Source organism: Grus americana, unplaced genomic scaffold (assembly GCF_028858705.1).
Source record: "Grus americana isolate bGruAme1 unplaced genomic scaffold, bGruAme1.mat scaffold_735, whole genome shotgun sequence".
Lineage (NCBI taxonomy): Eukaryota > Metazoa > Chordata > Aves > Gruiformes > Gruidae > Grus > Grus americana.
The window spans coordinates 14,151-34,764 of NW_026561948.1; the positions used below are offsets into that span (position 1 = coordinate 14,151).

General features: G+C 52.1%; 1 protein-coding gene across 1 annotated transcript; it reads left to right on the forward strand.

Moving 5' to 3' along the window:
• Positions 1-1,744: 1,744 nt before the first annotated feature.
• LOC129200981 (electroneutral sodium bicarbonate exchanger 1-like) lies at positions 1,745-15,361 on the forward strand. Its single transcript, XM_054812218.1, has 24 exons — positions 1,745-1,792; positions 3,163-3,244; positions 3,561-3,695; positions 4,161-4,296; positions 4,506-4,666; positions 5,157-5,345; positions 5,454-5,542; positions 5,663-5,820; positions 6,179-6,266; positions 6,748-6,894; positions 7,078-7,169; positions 7,672-7,846; positions 7,980-8,113; positions 8,788-9,033; positions 9,140-9,245; positions 10,158-10,319; positions 11,039-11,152; positions 11,476-11,637; positions 12,235-12,486; positions 13,273-13,341; positions 13,826-13,999; positions 14,099-14,236; positions 14,680-14,777; positions 15,274-15,361. Exons 1-24 carry the CDS (start codon positions 1,745-1,747, stop codon positions 15,359-15,361), a joined length of 3,243 nt encoding a protein of 1,080 aa, XP_054668193.1.
• Positions 15,362-20,614: the final 5,253 nt, after the last annotated feature.

The following is a 20,614-nucleotide window of genomic DNA, read 5'->3' on the forward strand; positions in this document are numbered from 1 at the left end:
ATTCCTTGTTTGAGATAAACCTTTGAATGTTATATGTGCAGATAGTATGTAATTCTCAGATATTTAAATTTTACAATGCGTGTACTATACATTTTTCATATCCAAATTATAAACTCTTGTGTTGGGTTTGTGTGGCAAGGTTTTGGTAGCAGGGAGGCTACAGGGGTGGCTTCTGTGAGAAGCTGCCAGAAGCTTCCCCTGTGTCTGACAGAGCCAATGGCAGCCGGCTCCAAGATGGACCCGCCCCTGGCCAAGGCCGAGCCAATCAGCGCCTCTGTGAGAACATATTTAAGAAGGAAAAAAAAACCAGTTAGAGAGAGCTTTTGCAGCGGGAGAGAGGAGTGAGAAGCTGTAAGAAACTCTGCAGACACCCAGGTCAGTGCAGAAGGAGGGGCAGGAGGTGCTCCAGGCACCGGAGCAGAGATCCCCCTGCAGCCCGTGGTGAAGGCCATGGTGAAGCAGGCTGTCCCCCTGCAGCCCATGGAGGAAGGATGAGGGGGTGCAGAGATTCCCCCTGCAGCCCATGGAGGAAGGATGAGGGGGTGCAGAGATTCCCCCTGCAGCCCATGGAGGAAGGATGAGGGGGTGCAGAGATTCCACCTGCAGCCCGTGGAGGAAGGATGAGGGGGTGTAGAGATTCCCCCTGCAGCCCGTGGAGGAAGGATGAGGGGGTGCAGAGATTCCACCTGCAGCCCGTGGAGGACCCCACGCCGGAGCAGGTGGAGGGACCTGAAGGAGGCCGTGGCCCGTGGGAAGCCCACGCTGGATCAAGTTGCTGGCAGGACCTGTGGACCCGTGGAGAGAGGAGCCCACGCCGGAGCAGGTTTGCTGGCAGGACTTGTGACCCCGTGGGGGACCCACGCTGGAGCAGTTTGCTCCTGAAGGTCTGCACCCCGTGGGAGAGACCACGCTGGAGCAGTTCGTGAAGGACTGTAGCCCGTGGGAGAGGCTCCATGTAGGAGCAGGGGAACGATGAGAGGAGTCCTCCCCGTGAGGAGGAAGAAGCGGCAGACTCAAAGATTAATTAGAGTTGTACATTTTTTATCTTTGCTGGATGCCTTAGCAGTTCAGGGGGAGTAAAATGCCACCCCCCACCCCCCCTCATTTGCTGAAACTTTGGCTTTTGTTTGCCTGTCACCACGCACTTTCATTGCTCTGGTTTAATTTCTTTGGTGGCATCTCCGTGTGAGGCTCGCTGCGATTTTGGGGATGCTGTGGTGGCCGGGGAAGGGCGATGAGATGCTCGGAGCATCTCGCCACGGACCTGGAGGTCCCCACTTGTCCCGTTTCCTCCCACGTTTGCTCCTGAAGCTTTAAAACTTAATAATATAAAAGCAGCGGGGGATCTGAGCCGCCCCGTAACGGGTATTTTCCCAAGGGTTTGCGCCTCACTCGTATTTTGGCAGCTTGTGCTGTGAAACACACCAAAACGCCGCTTATGCCTTTCACCCCGGTGTTTACACCCCATTTCTCTCTTCCGGGTAGGTTTGGTTCAAAACAGAGCTGGTTTCTCCCCATCCACTAAGTTTTCCAAGCAGGATGAGTTTTGGGGTTGCGTGGCTTTAAATAACCGCCCATGCCCAAGATTCCGATTCCAAGAAACGGTCACTTTTTGTGTACCTGGAGTTGGTACACAGCGGGCGACACTGAGCTCCTCTCGGTGAGGGTTACTGCGGTGTCCTGGGGGGGGTCTAACCCCCCTTGATTGATCCCCAAAACCCCAAAACCGCTGACCGACGTCAGGATGAGCCAGGACGAGGGTTACAAAATGACGCTGCTGGAAGAGTTACAGGTAGGGGCTCTGCCGAGGGGCCCAACGTCCCCGATGCCCCCCCACCCCGCCCCAAACAGTTGGAAACCTCTCCCCGAAATCCCGTCGGCATTTCCCCGGAGCGCAGAGGGATGCGGAGGGGGGAGATGCTTTGTGCCGGGGAGGGCTCCCGGCGGCAGGTTCAGCGTCGTTGGTCGGAGTACGGGGGCAAAACGGTTTCTAAGAGAGACGGAGACTTTCCCCGTGTCACCCGCGGGGTGTTTGACTCCCAAACCGCCCCGTGTATTCCCACTCCAACACCCACCTAATGCGCTCGAGCTTGTGATTTCGTTTAAATCGCGATTTTTTTTTTTTTTTAAAACTGCGATTTTTTTTTGAAACCACGATTTTTTTCTTTAAACAGTAATTTTTTTTTTAAATTGCAATTTAAAGCGATTTTATTAGCCCTTTCATCCCATACCTTTTCCCGGCTTGGGGTTTGGAGTTTCTTGGGGTTGTTTTTTTTGGGGATTTTTTTTTTTTGGCAAAACCAAAGGGGAGCAGGATGCATTTTTGCTAAGAGGGGACGGAGGGTGGCGGAGGCCGTCATCGGAGAGAGGACAGGAAAGCCACGGGCGCGTGATAATCCGGCTGCCGGGTTACGTGGGCGAGTCCCGGGAGCTGGCGGGGAGTTAGCAACAGGTCGGCTCTGAAATTAATACTCGGGGACCAGCAAACTCGTTTCCAGACAGGAGCGTTTCTTCCTCTTGTTCGTTAAATTAACCGGTGCCTTTCCCGAGCATCGCTGCCGCGCGGTGGCAGGTGATGCTGTTCAGTCGAAGCAGGAATTTGGGGGATAAAAAGCAGACTTCACGTTAGTGTTTGCAGGTTAAATCGTAACAAGTTATTTATTCTCTGGCTTTGGGTTTGTTGGTTTTTTTTTTTTAATTAAGTCTTTGTGATTAATGCATCATCATTAGTACGACGGGCAGCATATGCCAGCGCGGCGTTTGAAGTTTTATTTTAAATTATGGGTTTGGTTCTTTTGGGCTGTTTCCCAGTGCCCGGTGTAGCTCTTGCTTCTTGAATTTCGTCCAACAGCCCTGACAGTTCCCCAAGTTTTCTTGGTGTTTTGCTCTTCTTCAAACTTCGGTTTCAGAAATCGAGCAACTGGGTGCAAATCTCGGAGGGTTTTTTTGGGGTTTTTTTTTGTGTTTGAACGATGCTACGGGCTGTTTTATTGGGTTATGGGAAGAGAAACCTCCTCCAAGTCCGTGCTTTTAGGGCTGTGCCTGGAGGAGGAGGCACGCGGAGGCGTGATGCTTGTGGATTTGGGTGGACGCGGGGGTGGACGATGGCCGGGAGGACGTAAGGGAGCTCTGCGCAACTTTTCCCTTCTCATTTCTAAACAGGGAGATGACGAAGAGGCAGTGATTGACCAAGGAAGAACGAGCAACGTCGTCAATATTCACTATGAGAAGGAGGAGTTGGAAGGTGAGTCTCTGCTGAGATCCCGGTAGAGGAGCTGCCAGCCCAGCGCCTTTTCCCGTCGCACAAAGTCCCTGCGACGTCCCTTGCTTGGCATTTTAGATGATCGGGAGCCATCACTTGTTGTTGCTCTCTCGTTGCAAAGTTTGAGTAAAATAGGCTTGGGAAAAAAGGGCAGGTCTGTGACGTTCAGGGATCCAGTTAAAAGAAAATTAAGAGAAGTTGGTGTTTCCTCCTGGGGTGGCTGCACTGATTTAATTGCGGCATCTGCGTCAAGCGTCTCCGCGGTATCGAGAACGATGCAAACGCCGCTTTTTCGCAGGCCACCGGACCCTGTACGTGGGCGTGCGGATGCCGCTGGTGAGGCAAAGCCACCGGCATCACCGTCCCCACAGCCAGAAGCATCGGGAACAGGAACGGGAGAAGGACTCTGCCCCGACGGAGCAGGGCTACCACTGTAAGTCCCGCCGCAGCGTTCACTGAACTCCTCGGGGCTACGTGGGTGCTGGGGTCTTCTGCAAGCAGGTCCCCGTGCCGGTTTGAGTGGCTTGCTGTTCCTCCGAGGGAAAGCGGCATCATTTAGCAGGACCCTCTCTCTTTTCCCAAACTTTCCTCTTTCTTCTCTTTTTTTTTTTTTTTATTTTTTTTTAAGACAGTTAAATGCATAAAGGATTTAGGCTCGCCTTCCTCAGAGGGATCCTGGCTTTAAAAATGGAACTGTGGGGAAGGGAAGATGCCCATCCTTATGCAGAGGTGGATTAGATGCTTCTCCTTCTCTGGGGCTCTGTGCAAGCCTGGACAGAGCCAGGGCAGAGGGGCCAGCCCGATGTTTATGGTGCCGATCGATGCCCGCTTTGCCTATGAGCGTGACGGGCCGTATTCGGGCACGGTAACGGGACGGGGCTTTGCCTTCTGCCCCCAGACACTCCGTCCCAGCGAGTGCAGTTCATCCTCGGGACCGAGGAGGACGAGCAGCACGTTCCCCATGACTTGTTCACCGAGCTGGATGAGATCTGCGTGAAAGAGGGTGAAGATGCCGAGTGGAAGGAAACGGCAAGGTAAATCCCCGCTGCCGGCCGTGGTGGGAGAGGAGTCCCCTCGCCGGCAGTGCCCGCGGGCTCTGCTTTCCGCTCTCCGGGACTTTGGCAAAGCTTTTGCAGGTGCCGATGCGAGGAGCCTTCTCTCGCCGCCCTGTAGCTCTGTTAAAGGGGTTGCGGAGCTGAGGCCGTTTCCTCGCAATGGGGCTGATCGCGCCTGATGTCCGCAGGTGGCTGAAGTTTGAGGAGGACGTGGAAGACGGCGGCGAGCGCTGGAGCAAGCCCTACGTGGCCACGCTGTCCTTGCACAGCCTCTCTGAGCTGAGGAGTTGCATCATCAACGGGACGGTGCTGCTGGACATTTGTGCCAACAGCATCGAAGAGATTGCAGGTACCGCGGGCGCCGCGTCTCTGCGGGAACGGCCGAGCTCGGTTTGCCGCGGTGCCCTCTGCTCCCGAATCAAACCCTGCCCCAACGGCGCGTCCTTTTCCAGAAACCCCGCTGTGTTTTTAAGTTGGTTTTGGATGCAGGCTGGGCGTGCAACAGTCACACCAGCTTTTTCTGGTGTGTTTTTTCCATTTTTTTTTTTGAATGTGTAGAGTCAGACAGAAAGGCCAGACGGGGCAAGAAAATTGCATTATTTCGAATGGGAAATAATTATCTTAGCAAAGTGATGAATAAGCACTTTGCTCGTGTTTTTTAGCAAAAGAAACTTCTTGCTTTCGCTGCAAAGGCTGAACTGTATTAAAATGTCTTGCTAAGCAAGGCTGGGCCTGTGTCAGGGGATCCTGCGTGGCACAGCCTTCCCCCGGGGGCTTCGGGGCTTGGGACCTGGGGGGGTTTCTGCTCTGACGGCTTCGTTTCCCTTTGCCATCCCCAGATACGATCCTGGGCCCGCAAGACCGGTCCACGGAGTTTGACGAGCACGTGCGGGCAAAAGTTCGAGAAGTCCTACTGAAGAAGCATCACCATCAGAATGAGAAGAAAAGAAACAACCTTCTTCCCATCGTCCGCTCGTTTGCTGATGTGAGCAAGAAGCAGTCAGACCTGCACCTCCTTGACAAGCCAGGTGAGGGTTCCTGCAGGGCTCTGGTCCCATTCGACTTGTCCTGGCAGAGGAGAAGCATCCCAATTGCTCCTTGTCCGTCTTTCTGAGTGTCTTTCTTTTTCCTACCAGCCCAAACACTCACCCCGCATCCTTCTCCTACCACTGCAGAAGCTAAAAATGGGGTGAACCACGAGAGCAACGCGATGGACTTAAGCAAGGTGAGACGCTCGTAGCTATCTTATGCCTTTAGGGCCAGATTTGGTCTTGCAAATTTGGCTGCAGAGTGCTGAGGGCTTTGCTTTTGGGGTATTTGCCTGAAAATCGCTTGTTGTGCCTAGGCGCAGCTGCATTTCATGAAGAAAATTCCCACCGGGGCTGAAGCATCCAACGTGCTCGTAGGAGAGCTGGATTTCCTTCGCCAGCCCATCGTGGCATTTGTCCGCCTGACCCCGGCTGTCCTCCTCTCGGGCATGACGGAAGTTCCCATCCCAACAAGGTCTGAACGAGAAGCACAAAGATTTTATTTCAAAAAACCCCCACCCAACGAAAGAACATCAAGGTGCATGCATCAGTTTGGCGTCCCAAGGGAACAAGGGCAGGGGGAGCGAGGACATTTCTCCCACTCGCATCCCTTCCCTGCTGTGTCTTTCAAACCCCTTGGCCAATTTTAATGAAAATTGGCCCAAAAATTAAATTTGCCATCGGTTTTGGTGAATTTCAAATTCCTGGCGGAGTCGGTGAGCCTACGTGTCCCCTCTGGAGCTGCGCTCGGGGCTGGGGGCTCCCAGGGATTTCCTTGGGTGTCCTTTGAGCAAGGACACGTTCTTCTCGCTCATTGTGTTTTTCTTGCCCAGGTTCCTGTTTGTTTTGCTTGGACCAGAAGGCAAAGCCCATCAGTACCATGAGATCGGCAGGTCCATGGCTACTATCATGACGGATGAGGTGCGAGAAGAGAGAATTCCGGGTCATTTTTGGTTTTCTTCAGCTCTCTGCAGTAGTGAGGAAGAGGATTTGCTTCCCAACTGCCCACAGCTCTCCAGATAGCCCACCCCTCGTTCACACGCCGAAGCAAACGCACGGATTTGTATCACCCCACCTCTTGGAGGTTGAAATCCCACCCGGTGTGCATCCTGCACCTCCCCGGGGTCCCCAGCACCCTGTCCCCAGTGGTGGCATTGCCAGGGCCAGTGAAACTTCCCCGCTTTAAGCAAAAGGGTATGGTGTGCCATGAGGGATGGGGACCTCGTGGAGGAGATGATTACAAGTACCGTGATGGACAGATTTTTCCATTTGGGGGAATATTTCCTGCCATTACAAGCAGGAAATTTGGGGAAAATGATCTTGCATTTAGCCAGGAGCTTACCGTAGTGCTTAGGACATCGGAGATGGGTTGTCCTCTGAGCAGGTTGTCTCCTGTCGGCAGGTTTTCCGTGACGTTGCCTATAAAGCCGAGAACCGGGCTGACCTCGTGGCCGGCATCGACGAGTTTCTGGATCAGGTCACGGTCTTGCTGCCAGGAGAATGGGATCCATCGATCCGAATCGAGCCCCCGAAAAACGTCCCTTCGCAGGTGGGTGCTGCGGCGGAGGGAGGCGCGAGGGGGACGGGCAGGCCGGCGGCCGGCCGGCCGGGGATGCTGTTCTGGGACCCAGATTCACCAGGTCCCAGTTTGACGCAGTCACATACCCAGACCAGAAGCCCAACAAGCCAGTGGTTACGAATCCATAGCTTTGGCTTATTTCCTTTTTAACAGGGAAAAAGGAAGATGCCAGGAGCTCTCGATGACAGTGCTTCTCACAGCAAGCCAGAGAAACACAGTGGTCCTGAACTGGAGCGCACGGGAAGGTGTGAGCTTTAATAGTTTGTGGGGTTTGTTGTTTGTTTTTTTTTTTTCTCTTTGCCTCTAGAATCGGAGCGTGCACCTTCCCTTTTAGCAGTTTTCTGGGGTTAGTTGGTTCAGTGAAGGGGCTTCACATTACCAGCTCGGTCCCCTGGGCTGGGCAGGTGAGATCTGGGCAGCTGGGCTCAGCCACAGCACCACTGCAGACAGATTTTCTTGATTTGGGGTGGAAGCAGCTGTGTAAATACCTCCAGGGAGAGCTCTGCTGCTTCTCCAAGCAAGGGACAGTTGCAGTAAGAGGGGATGGGCTTTCAGGTTTGGTCCTTTTTCTTTTTGTTGGAGGGGTTTTTTGTGCTTGCTTGGTTTCTGCCGGGTATAAAACGGCCGAAGGAGACTGCTGCTGGTTAGCAATGAAGGTTACTGTCTGCTTGGGCTTGTCCTTCTGCAGCAAAAACCCCTCTGTGTGGTCTTGCAGGGAAACAGTCTATTTGTTTTTCCTTCCTCCAGGCTCTTTGGAGGTTTGATCCTGGACGTGAAGCGCAAAGCCCCGTGGTTCTGGAGCGACTTTCGGGATGGTCTGAGCCTGCAGTGTCTGGCGTCCTTCCTCTTCCTCTTCTGTGCCTGCATGTCCCCTGTCATCACCTTCGGGGGACTGCTGGGGGAGGCGACCGACGGCCACATCGTGAGCAGCTCTCTTGGGTGGCGTGGGGGAGCGCAAAACTCATGCAAAATCTTCGCTGCAGTGAATTTGCTTTGGGTTTTTTCTTCTTTTTCCCATTGATTTATTTCCTCGCCGCTGCCTCTTCCCTGGACAGAGTGCCATGGAGTCACTGCTGGGCGCATCCATGACCGGCGTGGTGTATTCCCTCTTTGCTGGCCAACCTCTCACCATCCTCGGCAGCACTGGACCCGTCCTCGTGTTCGAAAAGATCCTCTACAAATTCTGCAAGTAAGGCCGGCTGCCGTGGCCGAGTGCCGCGAGAGCCTTCAGGAGGCACTGGTGGAGAAAAGAGGTTTTTCTCGTCTTTTTCTCAGTGAGAGTTGTTAGATTTCAGTTGTTTTCTGTGTCGCAGACGTTGCACGCTGCTGCTTTAGTATGTGATGGTGCAAGAGCCCTTGGTCTCTGAAGGATGGATGAGGTTGTTTGGGGTTTTTAGGGTTAAAATGAAGCAGGAAGAGGAGAAGCCATAAGGATGGGGATCCTTGTGTTGTGATGAGTTTGATGTGAGATGAGACACCCTGATTGCAATTCAATTTATTCTTCAGCCCCAGCTTGCTGGTAGCAGGTGACTGGGTGCAAAATCAGCCGGGGTTTTGGTGTTAGGGCATGGGGGTGATGTGGGAGGACACCACCTTCCACAAAGGGCCCTGACCTCAATTAGCCTCCAAGGCCTTAACACAAGCTAATTGTTAAATAACAATCATGAAATAATTGGCCTCTCCTCCTGCAGGTCCGCACCCTGCACCGCAGCCCCAAGGCTGTCTGTAGTAGGACATGGAAAGTGCATTTACCACCTGCAGCCTTGACGTGCTCCTAAATTGCTCGTGATTTTCCCCGAAGGAAGGCACGGCTCGGCGCCTCTTCCTGGCCTTTCCAGCCTTTGTTTGATTTTGGTTTCCCAGGGAGTACACGCTCTCCTATCTCTCTCTGCGGGCCTGCATCGGGCTGTGGACTGCCTTCTTCTGCATAGTGCTGGTGGCCACCGACGCCAGCTGTTTGGTGTGCTACATCACCCGCTTCACCGAAGAAGCCTTCGCCTCCCTCATCTGCATCATCTTCATCTACGAGGCTCTGGAGAAGCTGAGTCACCTGCGAGAGACCTACCCTGTGCACATGCACAGCAAACTCGACTTCCTCACCGTCTACTAGTGAGTTTTTTTTTTCCTCCTAAAAGGCTGCTGCCCCTTGGCAGGAGCTCAGGGCTGCACCTCCATTGCCTTTCCCTCACCCTCGTCTTGGCTTTTCTCCTCCCAGCTGTAAGTGTGAGGCACCAAGCCATCCCAGCAACGCAACCCTGCGTTTCTGGGAGAGCAACGAGATCAACGTGTCTGGCATCGCCTGGGAAAACCTCACGGTGACTGTAAGTGCCCCAAGCCACTACTTCCGCGGCCGTGGGGTCCAGGGGCGTTCACATTTTGCAAAAGTCAGAGCCCTTCGGGTGATGAGGGGCTTCAGACTGTGCTAGTGCTGCTCTGCAAAGGCATTCTTTAAATCTAACGTGTGGTTTTAACCCGCTTGGTCCTGGGAAGGAGAGTCCACCTTGTCCCCCCAACATCGTGGGTAATAACTGTCCTCCTTGACCCTGTCGCAGGACAATTTTTCTGACCAGGAGCAAGGTTAAGTGGGTGGTTTGATTCTTGTAGAAGTTGGAGGACTTAAGTTCCTGCTTGAAGGTAGTCCTTAGCTTCCTTACTTGGTTCCTAAGAACTCCAGTCCTTGCTTGCTTACTCAGCACTGTCTGTAGGTCCATGCATAAATTTGCACGTCTGAGCAGCCTCTCGGGCTGCTGTTGCTGGAAGCAAAGCCCAGGCATAGGATGGGAGGCTCTTCAGGACATCTTCATCCCCTCTTGGCCGTGTCCTGGGAGCCCTTCGCTGGGAAGGGACGATTCGTCTCTTCTCCTTGCCTTCCGCGGTTGTCTTAGCCCTCCTTCCCTGCTCCCTCTTTCTCTATCCCCAAGAACTTCCAGTGTTTCCTTCCCCTCTTGGCGTCTTCTTCAGCCACGGTTGCCTGCCATTCGAGCGGAGGATGTGCCATGGGTCTGTGATATGGTGTCCCATCACATCTCGCCTCTCCGCTCTCCTCTGTGCGGTTCGATGTGTCACTTGTTCAGCTGCTGCTCATTCAATATAAATCTCCGTCAGCAGCAGCAGCAGCAGCAGCAGTTACAAGGTCATGGATCTTGGACCAAGATCCTCAAAAGCCCCGAGTTATCCCAGGTTTCCTTGCCGCACGTGCACTACCTTTGTGTCCTGACGCTCTGTTTCTCCAGGAATGTCGGTATTTGCATGGAGAGTTTCACGGACCTGCCTGTGGACGCAATGGCCCCTACGCGCCTAATGTCCTCTTCTGGTGCTGCATCCTCTTCTTCTCCACCTTTGTCCTGTCGAGCTTCTTGAAGAAGTTTAAAAGCAGCCGTTACTTCCCAACCAGAGTAGGTAGAAGATGGTGGCCGGCAGCAGTCTCCACACTCATTTCCCAAAATGGCTTTCCCGGAGCGCTAAGCAGTATTTGCCACCGCTTGGTCAAGCTGGGAAACATTGACCTTGAAGGCCAAACTCTCCAGCAGCTTGGATGTCCCTCCCTCGTTTCCATGAGTGCTAAACGACCGTGGCGTTTCCCACCTGCCTCGCGACCTGCCCCCGAGCGATATTTTGCTCAGGCAGTGGGAAAAGAGGTCTTCCAAAGTTGTGTGGGTTTATTTGCCTTTTTTTTTTTTTTTTTTTTTAACCTTCTGTGCATTATGCTCAAGGGGAAAGTTGGTTCAAATGAGGAGCTGCCATAGGAAAAGACACTTTTTCTTCCTTTTGAGGAACATACGATGCCTCAGTGCGCCTTATTCCCATTTTAGCTGTGAGCGTGGCTGCAGTGGCAGCCATCTGCTTCCTTATTTTTTAATATTTTTTTTTACTTAAGGTTTGAATTCAAACAACCCTCTTCCACCTAATTAAACTCTTTTTTTTTTTCTTGTCTGACACCAGCTCTCACAGAGACAAGCACAGCAACAGTAGCTAACCAAGGGATTTGGCTGCATGTCCTCAGAGTGGTGGGATTTTGTTAACCAGCCTTAATGTTGTTGATGTCTCTCATTTTTCCATCTCATGTTGTGGCCCCCTTTGCGATGCCCCTTTCAGCTCTGGTTTCTTGCCCCAGGTGCGGTCCACAATAAGTGACTTTGCTGTTTTCCTCACCATCGTCATCATGGTGCTCACTGACTTCATGACTGGGATCCCGTCACCGAAGCTCCACATCCCCCATACGTTCAAGGTAGGGGGGGTGTTGTGGCACGGAGCGGGTTTCACCGGGGCAGGACAGGGCTGAGTCTGGAGGAGATGCTGGTGGTGTGACCATCTCCTCCTCCACCTCCAAGTGCATCGTTTCCTCCTGGAAATGAGAAGACAGCCCCAAAACTAGGTACCTGCAGGAGAAATAGCTACAGGTGCTTGCAAAGAGGATGCTGGCACTGCTGAGCCCCGGGGTGACGTGAAACCAGGGCTGGGAGATGCTGTGACACGGGGATGGAGGGGAAAATCCAAGCCGGTGAAGTAGCTGGGCTGGGAGACGAGGCTGATGTGTGTGCTTTGTTGCAGCCTACCAGAGACGACCGCGGGTGGTTCATCAACCCCATAGGACCCAACCCTTGGTGGACGGTGGTGGCTGCGCTCATCCCAGCTCTGCTTTGCACCATCTTGATATTCATGGACCAGCAGATCACGGCTCTTATCGTGAACAGGAAGGAGCACAGGCTGAGGGTAAGGGGCTGCAGGAGACAACCCCATCCGCAACCCGCTCTGGGCTGCAGGTACGGGGAGAAGCTCCAATTCCAAATGCCTTGTGAAGGCATTGGTTTGGAACAACGTCAGGCAGCGTGGCAAGATGGTCTCCTGGCTTAATGATGACACAGGGAGCAAACGACAACAGGGGAGTTCAGATGAGCAATCTTTCGGAGGAGCATATTAAGCTTAGAGCGTTGTAGAAGCACGCTTTTGTTTTAAAATGTCAGCAGCAGCTGGGGAACGAATCATTTTGATGTGCTGCCAGGCATAACTGAGAGTCATATCTTACTCGCAAGTGGTAGAAATGTCTTTATGAATGAAAAATAGTAAGGTGGTTTTTTTTTGTTGAGAAGTAGATACAAACTCCCCAAATCCACTTTGTCTGAAGTGCTGCCGGATTGTCATGCAAGGTGCTTGCGCAAAGACTGGATACATCCTTATTTGTTTCCAGTTCGTGTTTTAAATTTTCAAGACGTCGACTTGAGCTCAAACAGGGTTGTTTGGGTCTGACTTGCGACGTTGTCCTTGCTCTTGTCCCGTGAGATGCTCTGTTTCTTGTTTCGCTCCGCGCAGAAAGGATGCGGGTACCACCTGGACCTCTTCATGGTGGCCGTGATGCTGGGGGTGTGCTCCGTGATGGGGCTGCCGTGGTTTGTGGCTGCGACCGTCCTGTCCATCACCCACGTGAATAGCCTCAAAGTAGAGTCTGGCTGCTCAGCTCCAGGAGAACAGCCCAAGTTTCTGGGGATACGAGAGCAGAGAGTCACTGGCTTGATGATCTTTGTGCTCATGGGCTGCTCAGTCTTCTTCACTTCGGTGTTAAAGGTAAGAGGAAAATGGAAACCACCCAACAACCGCGAGCTTTTTGGAGGTTATGCAAAACTAGTCCCCTTTCTCCAGGCCTGAGTAGCTGTGGAGCAGAGGAGGAGGTGATCCCAAACCTTGGGGCTCGATCCGTGGTGGGAACCACCCTCGGTTGCACTTTCCAGCCCTTCAGACCCCAGTTTGGCACGCTCGAGCCAAGCGAGCAAGCCAACTGCTTGGATTTTCAGATGTCTTTCAGGCCCACCCGTGTTTATGGGTTACGATGAAGCGTATTTAGAGCAGTACCTCTGCTCTTTCAACCAGGCAGCATGTTATCGGTTGCAATTTGTTCCCCCAGATGCCTCGGAACAGCCGTTCCCAGTAGCTAAACGCGCTGAAATCGTCCCCGTGGGCTTCCTTGCGTGTTCCTCCCACAAAGTAATCTCATCTCTAGGCTCACAGGAGGCACGCTGCTCTTGCGTGTTGCCACAAGAACACGTACAAATGTTTTTCTACCGTCGCAGAACGCGGCATATGGTAGCATGGGCGAAATCACCTATTTTCCTCCAACCTTTCTGGAAAACAGGATTATTCTGATGAAGTGTAACTCAAAAGCTCAGCCTAAAGCAGAGCATTAAATCATTCGCACGCACAAAATCTCTGATGGTTAAAATGCGACACTTCTCTAACCCTCTGGAAGCTGGAAGGCTTTAGGCAATTTTAGGCAGGGACTGTAGAAGAGAGCGGTAATACTGAAAATGCAATTTGAAAACAAGAATGCACTAATTTCTGTATTTATTTTTGGAGTTTATACCAATGCCTGTGCTTTATGGCGTCTTTCTCTACATGGGTGTGTCGTCGCTCAGAGGAATTCAGGTACGGCCTCTTTTACAGCGTGTTGGGTCCCTGGTATTTCATCTCTATAGAAGCAGGTAAAAAAAGCAGTGGCATGGGGGGAAAAACCCCTCTCCGAAAGCAAGCGATCAAAATATTTTGTGTAAGAAAAAGATTGGAGGAGGCACAGGAGGTGTATAGGGCCGGGAGGACCGGGCAAGTTCAGGGCAGGTTACAGGAAAATGGGGGAATTCAGCGCGAAGGGAAGGCGATTTCTGTGGCTGGTGGAAATCCTTGCTGGGGGATTCAGCGTGCTGAGAAACGCTGAGAACAGAATAACGGGGAATAATTGCAGTTCGGTGGGCAGCTCTCGCGGGCAAGCCGGTTTATAGATGGAGCGGAGGGAAAATTGGGTGCTGCTCGCAGAGGAACGCGGTGGGATCCAGGATTTCTCATTGCAAGTGAGATCCTGAACACTCCCTCCGCGTCTCCCCGGGGCCAGAAACTTCTCACTGTTATTTTACAGTTCTTCGATCGCTTGAAGCTGTTTGGGATGCCGGCGAAACACCAGCCGGATTTCATCTACCTGCGGCACGTCCCCTTGCGAAAGGTGCATTGCTTCACCATGATCCAGCTGATCTGCCTCGTCCTGCTCTGGGCCATCAAGGTGTCGCGTGCCGCCATCATCTTCCCCATGATGGTAAGAGCCGGTGCTGCTCGGCGTCGGGGTGTTTGTAGCGTCGGAGCGAGCTGTGGCATCATCTCTGACCTCGCTGCACCTTCCCTCTTATTTGTGAAGGTTTTGGCTCTCGTTTTTGTCCGGAAAGTGATGGATTTCTGCTTCTCGAAGCAAGAGCTCAGCTTTCTGGATGACCTTATGCCAGAAAGCAAGCAGAAGAAGTTGGACGATGCCAAAAATGAAGCCAAAGAAGAAGAGGTGAAGCTTGCTGGGTGCTCGGGGCCGGGCGTCTCCCTCGGGCTGTGAGATTGCCTCTTTCTGCCACAGCTCGTCTTTAAATGTCGGGGCAAGATCAGAACTAAACAGAAACAGATCCTAATAGCCTGGATCACACATCGTAACCTTTTATCCTAAATTAGCAGTGAGCTTAACACTTGACTAGAGGTATAATTTTAAAAATGAGTCCTATAATAAAGATTATTATTATTAATTATTATTAATACTACGGAAAGGTTTACTCATAATAGCGTTTTTTAATCCCCCCAAAGTATTTGGAGTGAAAGGTCTTCACCCTGCTGCACTAATAGCTAAAGCTGCCGCAGGTCAGGAGGAGAGGACAGCGTGCAACGTCTTTACTGGGTGCTGAGTTTATCTCCGCTTTGATTAAAGACCGAGAACTTGATTTGTCCCTTTTCCGTCAGGAGTCCCAGAAGGTGATGGAAGCTGCTGCTGCAAATTGGGTTCAACTGAAAGTGGGGAAGACCAGCGACTTGGATATCCCACAGCAAAGCAGCGACAGGTAAAGTGCCACCAAGCGCCAGGACCCCCGGCAAGATTCGTTTGAAGGTGTTTGGCACCGTCTTTATCGAGCGTCCCTCGGTAAAGCGGTCCGCTCGGCGGGAAAATCAAATTTCTGGGCAGGGCTGCCGGAGGCGATGGCGGGGCTCTGCCCCTGCGCAGAGCGGCTGCACAACTCCCATTTAACCCCCAAAACTTGCATCATCAGTGACTTTAGGGTAGCAGGAGATCCTCATATTTAAGAAAGAGGTGGTGTAGGCACGACCTGTAGCAGCAGTGGCTTAGGAGCCCGCTCCAGGGCTAAACGCCAGCAAGAGCCTTTGCCTGGAGCTGTTGTTCTACAGGCTTGCCTCCCGCAACTCCTCATCCAGCAAAACCTCCGGTGCTTACGCTGAGCTTTGGTTCCCCGGGCCCCCCTGGTCCTCTTGCTGGTGCTAACGCACTTGGCGGCAGCAGTTCCCGTAATCACGGATTGCGATGTAAAATATTTATTGCAGGACCGATCCTTCCGAGATTAATATCTGGGATGAAATGTCGAAAACGACCGTGTGGAAGACTCTCCCTATGAACACAGAAACAGTCTGAATTTGGGGAGGAAAAAGGTAAAGGACCGCATGCGAGCGTGACGAGACGCGCGCGTACGGTTTTCCCGTGCTTCGGCCGGCAATGCTGAGCAAACGAGCAGCGGCGAGGACGGTGGCACGCCAGCCAGCTCCTCTCTGCCGCGGTGGTCCCACGAACGGGGCTCAAACCCCATCTTCCACTGATGATGCTCTCCCTTTTTTTTTTTTTTTCATTCTTCCCCCTCCCCAGTTTTCATGTTTAGGAATCTTGACTTTGAAGGAGAGGAGCGAGAACGTGACTCAGGGATGTGCCAACGCGGACACGGGGAGAAACTGCTTTTTTTTTTTCCAGTTGGAGGATTCCCATGAAAGCCATGCAGACGTCTTCAGTTATCCTTGGTGTGCTTCAGGCATTCAGTATCTCTAGACCAGCAAACTGAGGTGCACATCACGGTCAATGGGAGTTCGGTGTTGTTGAGCCTCCGGGCGTACGTGCGTGTGTTTGTTGCGGTTGCGTAGTGGTAGAGGGACTGCTACCGCTTTATCATTCAGTGCTATTTTTTTAATACCCAATTCCTCCTCTCCTTTCTCTTTTTTTTTTCCAAATATAAACTCATGTTTATGTTCCAAATAGTTTACTGTTATACTTGACGCCTTCTCCGTTTTCTTCTTTATCACGGCCGGGTTTTTGGTCTGGTTTGGGGTCCAGGCTTTCGTTCACTCCTACGTCCCTTACAGGTAGGAGAGGGATGTCCTCCCTGGCGGGGCAGCCTAAGGAGCGTCCGAGCAGTTGGGCTAAGGCGAAGGAAAAGCGTTTGCTCCCTGCCCTCCAGTTTTACAGCATTTTACTTTATTTTAATTTTCATTTTTATTTTCTTTTTATTTTCTTTTTGACTTTTATTTTTCTTTTATTTTAATTTTTTTTTATTTTTATTTTATTTTAATTTTATTTTTATTGTATTTATTTTCTTTTCCTTTGGCTCTGCCATCAGCCTGGAAGCTGCAAAATGCAGAAATGCCCCTTTCTTGTCCCCTGGCCGTAAACCGAATATAAGGGACCACTTAAAATCGAATACTTTGAATACAGCGTATGGTTTTGGGAAAGGCCAGGTGAGACCTGGGGCTCTGCGTCCCTGGGCTGCCCCCCCGTTGTTCCTCCGCTTTCCTTCCTTTTACCTCCCTGGGACTCTAGGGGTTGGTTGTTTTGTTTTTTCTTTTTTCAGCCCTGTCCTTGCAAAGTCTTTTCTCTCGCAGGGTGGGACGAGCTGGGAGGAAAGCGGGAAGCTGCCTTCTCCTCCTCCCTCTCCCTGCCGCTTTGCAGGAACAAGCTGTTCAGCAGAGACGGTTCTCGTGCCCCCTTCACGTTTTGGGGGGGTCCTTGGGCTGCGGCGTCACCCCAGGCACATGCGGTCGAGTCGGGTGGCCCTGGAGCCTGGGAGGAGAGGACAACCCAGAAGAAAAGGTCCCCTTGCAGCCCTGCACCTTGCTGGGGGCTCAGCACCTGCTCCAGGCTCTTGGCGGCTGCGGCCGCTGCCCCGCGCCCAGCTGGGACGGGCGCACGAACCCTCCTGCCATCGGCTTCTCCCATCCGCCGCGGGAACCGTTTTGTGCATCAAACCGACCCAAAGTGACGTGCGGGTGGGGAAAAGAAAATGTGAAATGGCTCTGTAAGGGTGAGAGCGGCACATCACCGAGCAGGGCCAAAATCGGACGCTTTTACGGGATGGGGCTTTGCAAACCGTAGTTTGACGGTTGCCGGCACGGCGGGGTGACCGGTGGAGGGGGAGGAAACTGGTTTAGCTCTTCAAAAAGGAGGGGAGGCCAAAAAAAAAAAGGGGGGTGTGTGTGCTTGGAGGAAGGGAAAGGTGCAAAGCCTGGGTTTTCTCGCTGCTCTTCCTCCGTGCACCTCCCGTCCACGCTGCCTTCCTGTGCTGCTCCCCCGTGCCGTCCCTCCCTCCCCAGGGAGAAAAGGTCGCAGTGGGGGAGAGCCCTGAGCTCTCCACCAGTTGGAAAATAAACTTGAATTCCCGTGGAGGTAGAAGCGTTAAGCCGGTGACGGGCATGGGCGTGGAGCTGGGCGGTTGTGGTACCAGTCCCCTTGCTGCCCTGTCCCTAAATGAAATTATTTGGCTTCTCGTAGCGGCCAGTTTTTCTTTTGTCCTTGTTCTTTTCCGTAAGAGGAGAGCGCAGGGCTGGACTCGGCTCCCTCCTGGCAGGGGCCGGAGGCTGGGATTGTTCCCTGCGCGTGCCTGGCGTCTCTTCGGCTCGGAAAGAAAGAAAAGACAGAAACCCACCCGGGAAGGAAAACGGGGCCGGGCTGAACGAAGAGCTCCCCAGATCTCCCGGGAGCCCCTTCGAAAGAAGTTTCCTAAAATGTAGGTGCATGGAAATCCCTAAGGGGGGAAAAAAGATGTAAAAAGGTAATAAATAAGGTGCTGGCACTTTTTCTTTTTTTAAATTTTATTTCATTTTTTCCCCCCATGTGCTACATTTAGAAATACAGACACTATTTTTTCATTTTGGAGATGCTGAAATATATTTATTTTATGGTAAGAGATGCTCTAGTTTGGAAATGCTCCGTGTTGTAAATAAAACTGAGCGGGGGAGGGGGTTGGAATCCATCGAGCAAATCTGTGTTATTTATCACTTTGAATCTTTGTGTGTTTTGGTTTTTTTTGTTTTGTTTTAATTATTCTTTGATTGATTTTGGGTTCCTTCTGTAAAACTCAAATAATATAAATCTGTGTCGCCGTCTCGTGGGTCCCGTGCGTGAAGGGTTGATGTTGGCTGACGGGTCCACCCGCCTGAGCCGTGTCTGTCTGATTTTTCTCTTGTCACCCATTGAACGTAATGGGAAAAGAATGTAATAAAAGTCTCGTGTGTCTTGCTGTGCCACTCCCGAGTCTTTTAAAGGGAGGAGAGGAGTTGGAGGCATCTTTGGAGCTTTTTAAGGGGGGGTTTGGAGTGGGCAGCGCTGATTTGGGGGAAATCCATCTCCCTGGGATGTTGGGTCAGGAACCAACCGATTGGGGAAAGAGTTGAAATCAGTGGGTTTGGGGTTTTATTGATTTATGTAATTTAAAAAAAAAAATTCTTTTAATTTCTCTATGCAAGTGATGGCAATGAGCTCTGTGTTACAGGAGGGAGGCGACAGCAGCATCACCCACGTCACCTCTGCCAGACCGGGGGTGTGCGGGGAGTTCAGAAATGGGACTTGGGGGGGTGAAGGTGTTGGTACAGGAGAGAAGTCACCCCATCCAGAGTGAGCAGATCCTCCCCCCTGCCTATTTTGGCTTTTTTTTGGACCATTTGCAACACAATTAATTACCATTCAATCCAAAGGTTCTAGTTATCTTCCTTTTTTTTTTTTTTTTTTTTTTTAAATTTCTTTCCAAATCCCTTCTGGCACAGGTCTGTGGGGTCAGGCAGGTTCATCCCGATCACCCTTTTACCTAAAACTTGAGGAATTGAGAGAAAAATGGGGCACTTGAGCCAAGCCGGGGATCGGAGCCCGGTGCCTCAAAATCCCCCGGGACCAGCGGCGCGCGGGATCCCGATGGGATGCTCGGAAGCATTGGAGACGTCACCAACCGGCTGCCGGATTTAACAAAGGTTTTATTACGGTTTAGGGAAAGCCGCAGGATCTACAGCGCCGTCGGAGCTGTTAGAGAGAAAATGAAGCCGGAGAAATCCAGGTTTGAAGGGAAGGCTGATCCGCGGGTGCAAATTTTCGGAGGAGGTGACTGGGAAACACCGAAGGGATTGATTGATGCGGCTGCGTGTGATGGATAAATCCTTCCCGTGGAGCATCCCATCGCTGGCAGTGATGGACGGGTGCAACTATCCCCAGGCTGATGCTGCTGGAAAGCTGATGTTGCCGTTTAATTGTACCTTCAAAATAAAAAGCAAACAACCACCAAACAGTTTCACGGACTAGAAACTCCCCCTAACATCAGTTTAGGAGCTTGGGAACAGCGGATTTTCTCGTTCGCAAAGGAGCAAATGCTTTGCTTCGACGAGACCGCAACGTGGTAATATCCCCTGTAAATGCAAACGATCCCGCCGCGTTGAGACTGAAATGAAATGCAAAACGTCAGCACGGAGCACGGCAAGAACAAAACAGCCTCTTCCCATCGTAAATTATCAACTCTCCCCCAAAGCAGCTTAATTTTCCTTGTTTTATTTTATTACGAGTAAACACCAGAGAAGCCCCGTGAGCCAGCAAAAATGAGAAGCAGCGTCAGGCGTAGGAAGCCAGACTCTGACTTTGCACCACACCCGCTGATTTGTGGCTACGTTTTGAAATGATTCCTTTATTTGTTTTTAATGGGCCACGTCTGCTGTTTGGGCTGACTTACGTGAGCGGTGGGAACGCGGCCGGGAAGGGGACGCCACGGGGCTCCTCCTTCGGGGACCTCTTTGCGGAGCTGCCGAATATAAGAAAACAGGTGGAGAGAAAACTTCTAGAACTGCGTTATCGACTGGGATCGTGGCGTGGTGGGAGGTTATTTCCCAGCGTGGTCCCCTTCCCCTCTCCTCTTTTTACCTGTACCGCTTGGTGTTGATGAGCCAGTGCACAAAGTCCTTGGCCTTCATCTTGTCCAGGTAGCAGGTGAAGTCGCTGGTGAAGGTGCCTTCCGAGTGTCGCTTGATGTTGGAGGCGAAGCTTTGGGCGCTTTGGGATTCGTACGACTGCCATCCGCTCGGGAGAGAAGGATGGGGGAAGAAAATGTGGTTTAATGCACATGGTGGCATCCTGCATTGTCCCTGCGGGAGGTGCCCAGAGTGGGGGGTGTGTCCTGTAAAGTACTTTACTGTGTGCAGCATCCTCCAGAAAAGCTCTAATAATAAAGAAAAATAATTTGCAGCCTCGGGAGGGTCTGCCAAGCCAGGCCAGGGTTGTCCCCGCCATCATATATACGCACTATCCTATCCCATATTATTTGCCCTACTCCTTGCTCGGCTGTGGTGGGTTCATGCCTGGGAGGGAGGGAGGGAGGGAGGGAGCGTGGTGCCGCCCCGAGGTTTAGATCAACCTCCTCCAGCTCCAGGACAGAGAGCTGACATTGGGGTCCCCCCCTTCCACAAATTCCCCCCGGCAGAAGATCCCCAAAGGATTTTCCTCCCACACAGCTGCCGGCATGGAGCGGGGCTCAGCACCCAGCCCAAATGTGTTGGGTTTGCGTGGCAAGGTTTTGGTAGCGGGGGGGCTACAGGGGTGGCTTCTGTGAGAAGCTGCCAGAAGCTTCCCCTGTGTCTGACAGAGCCAATGCCA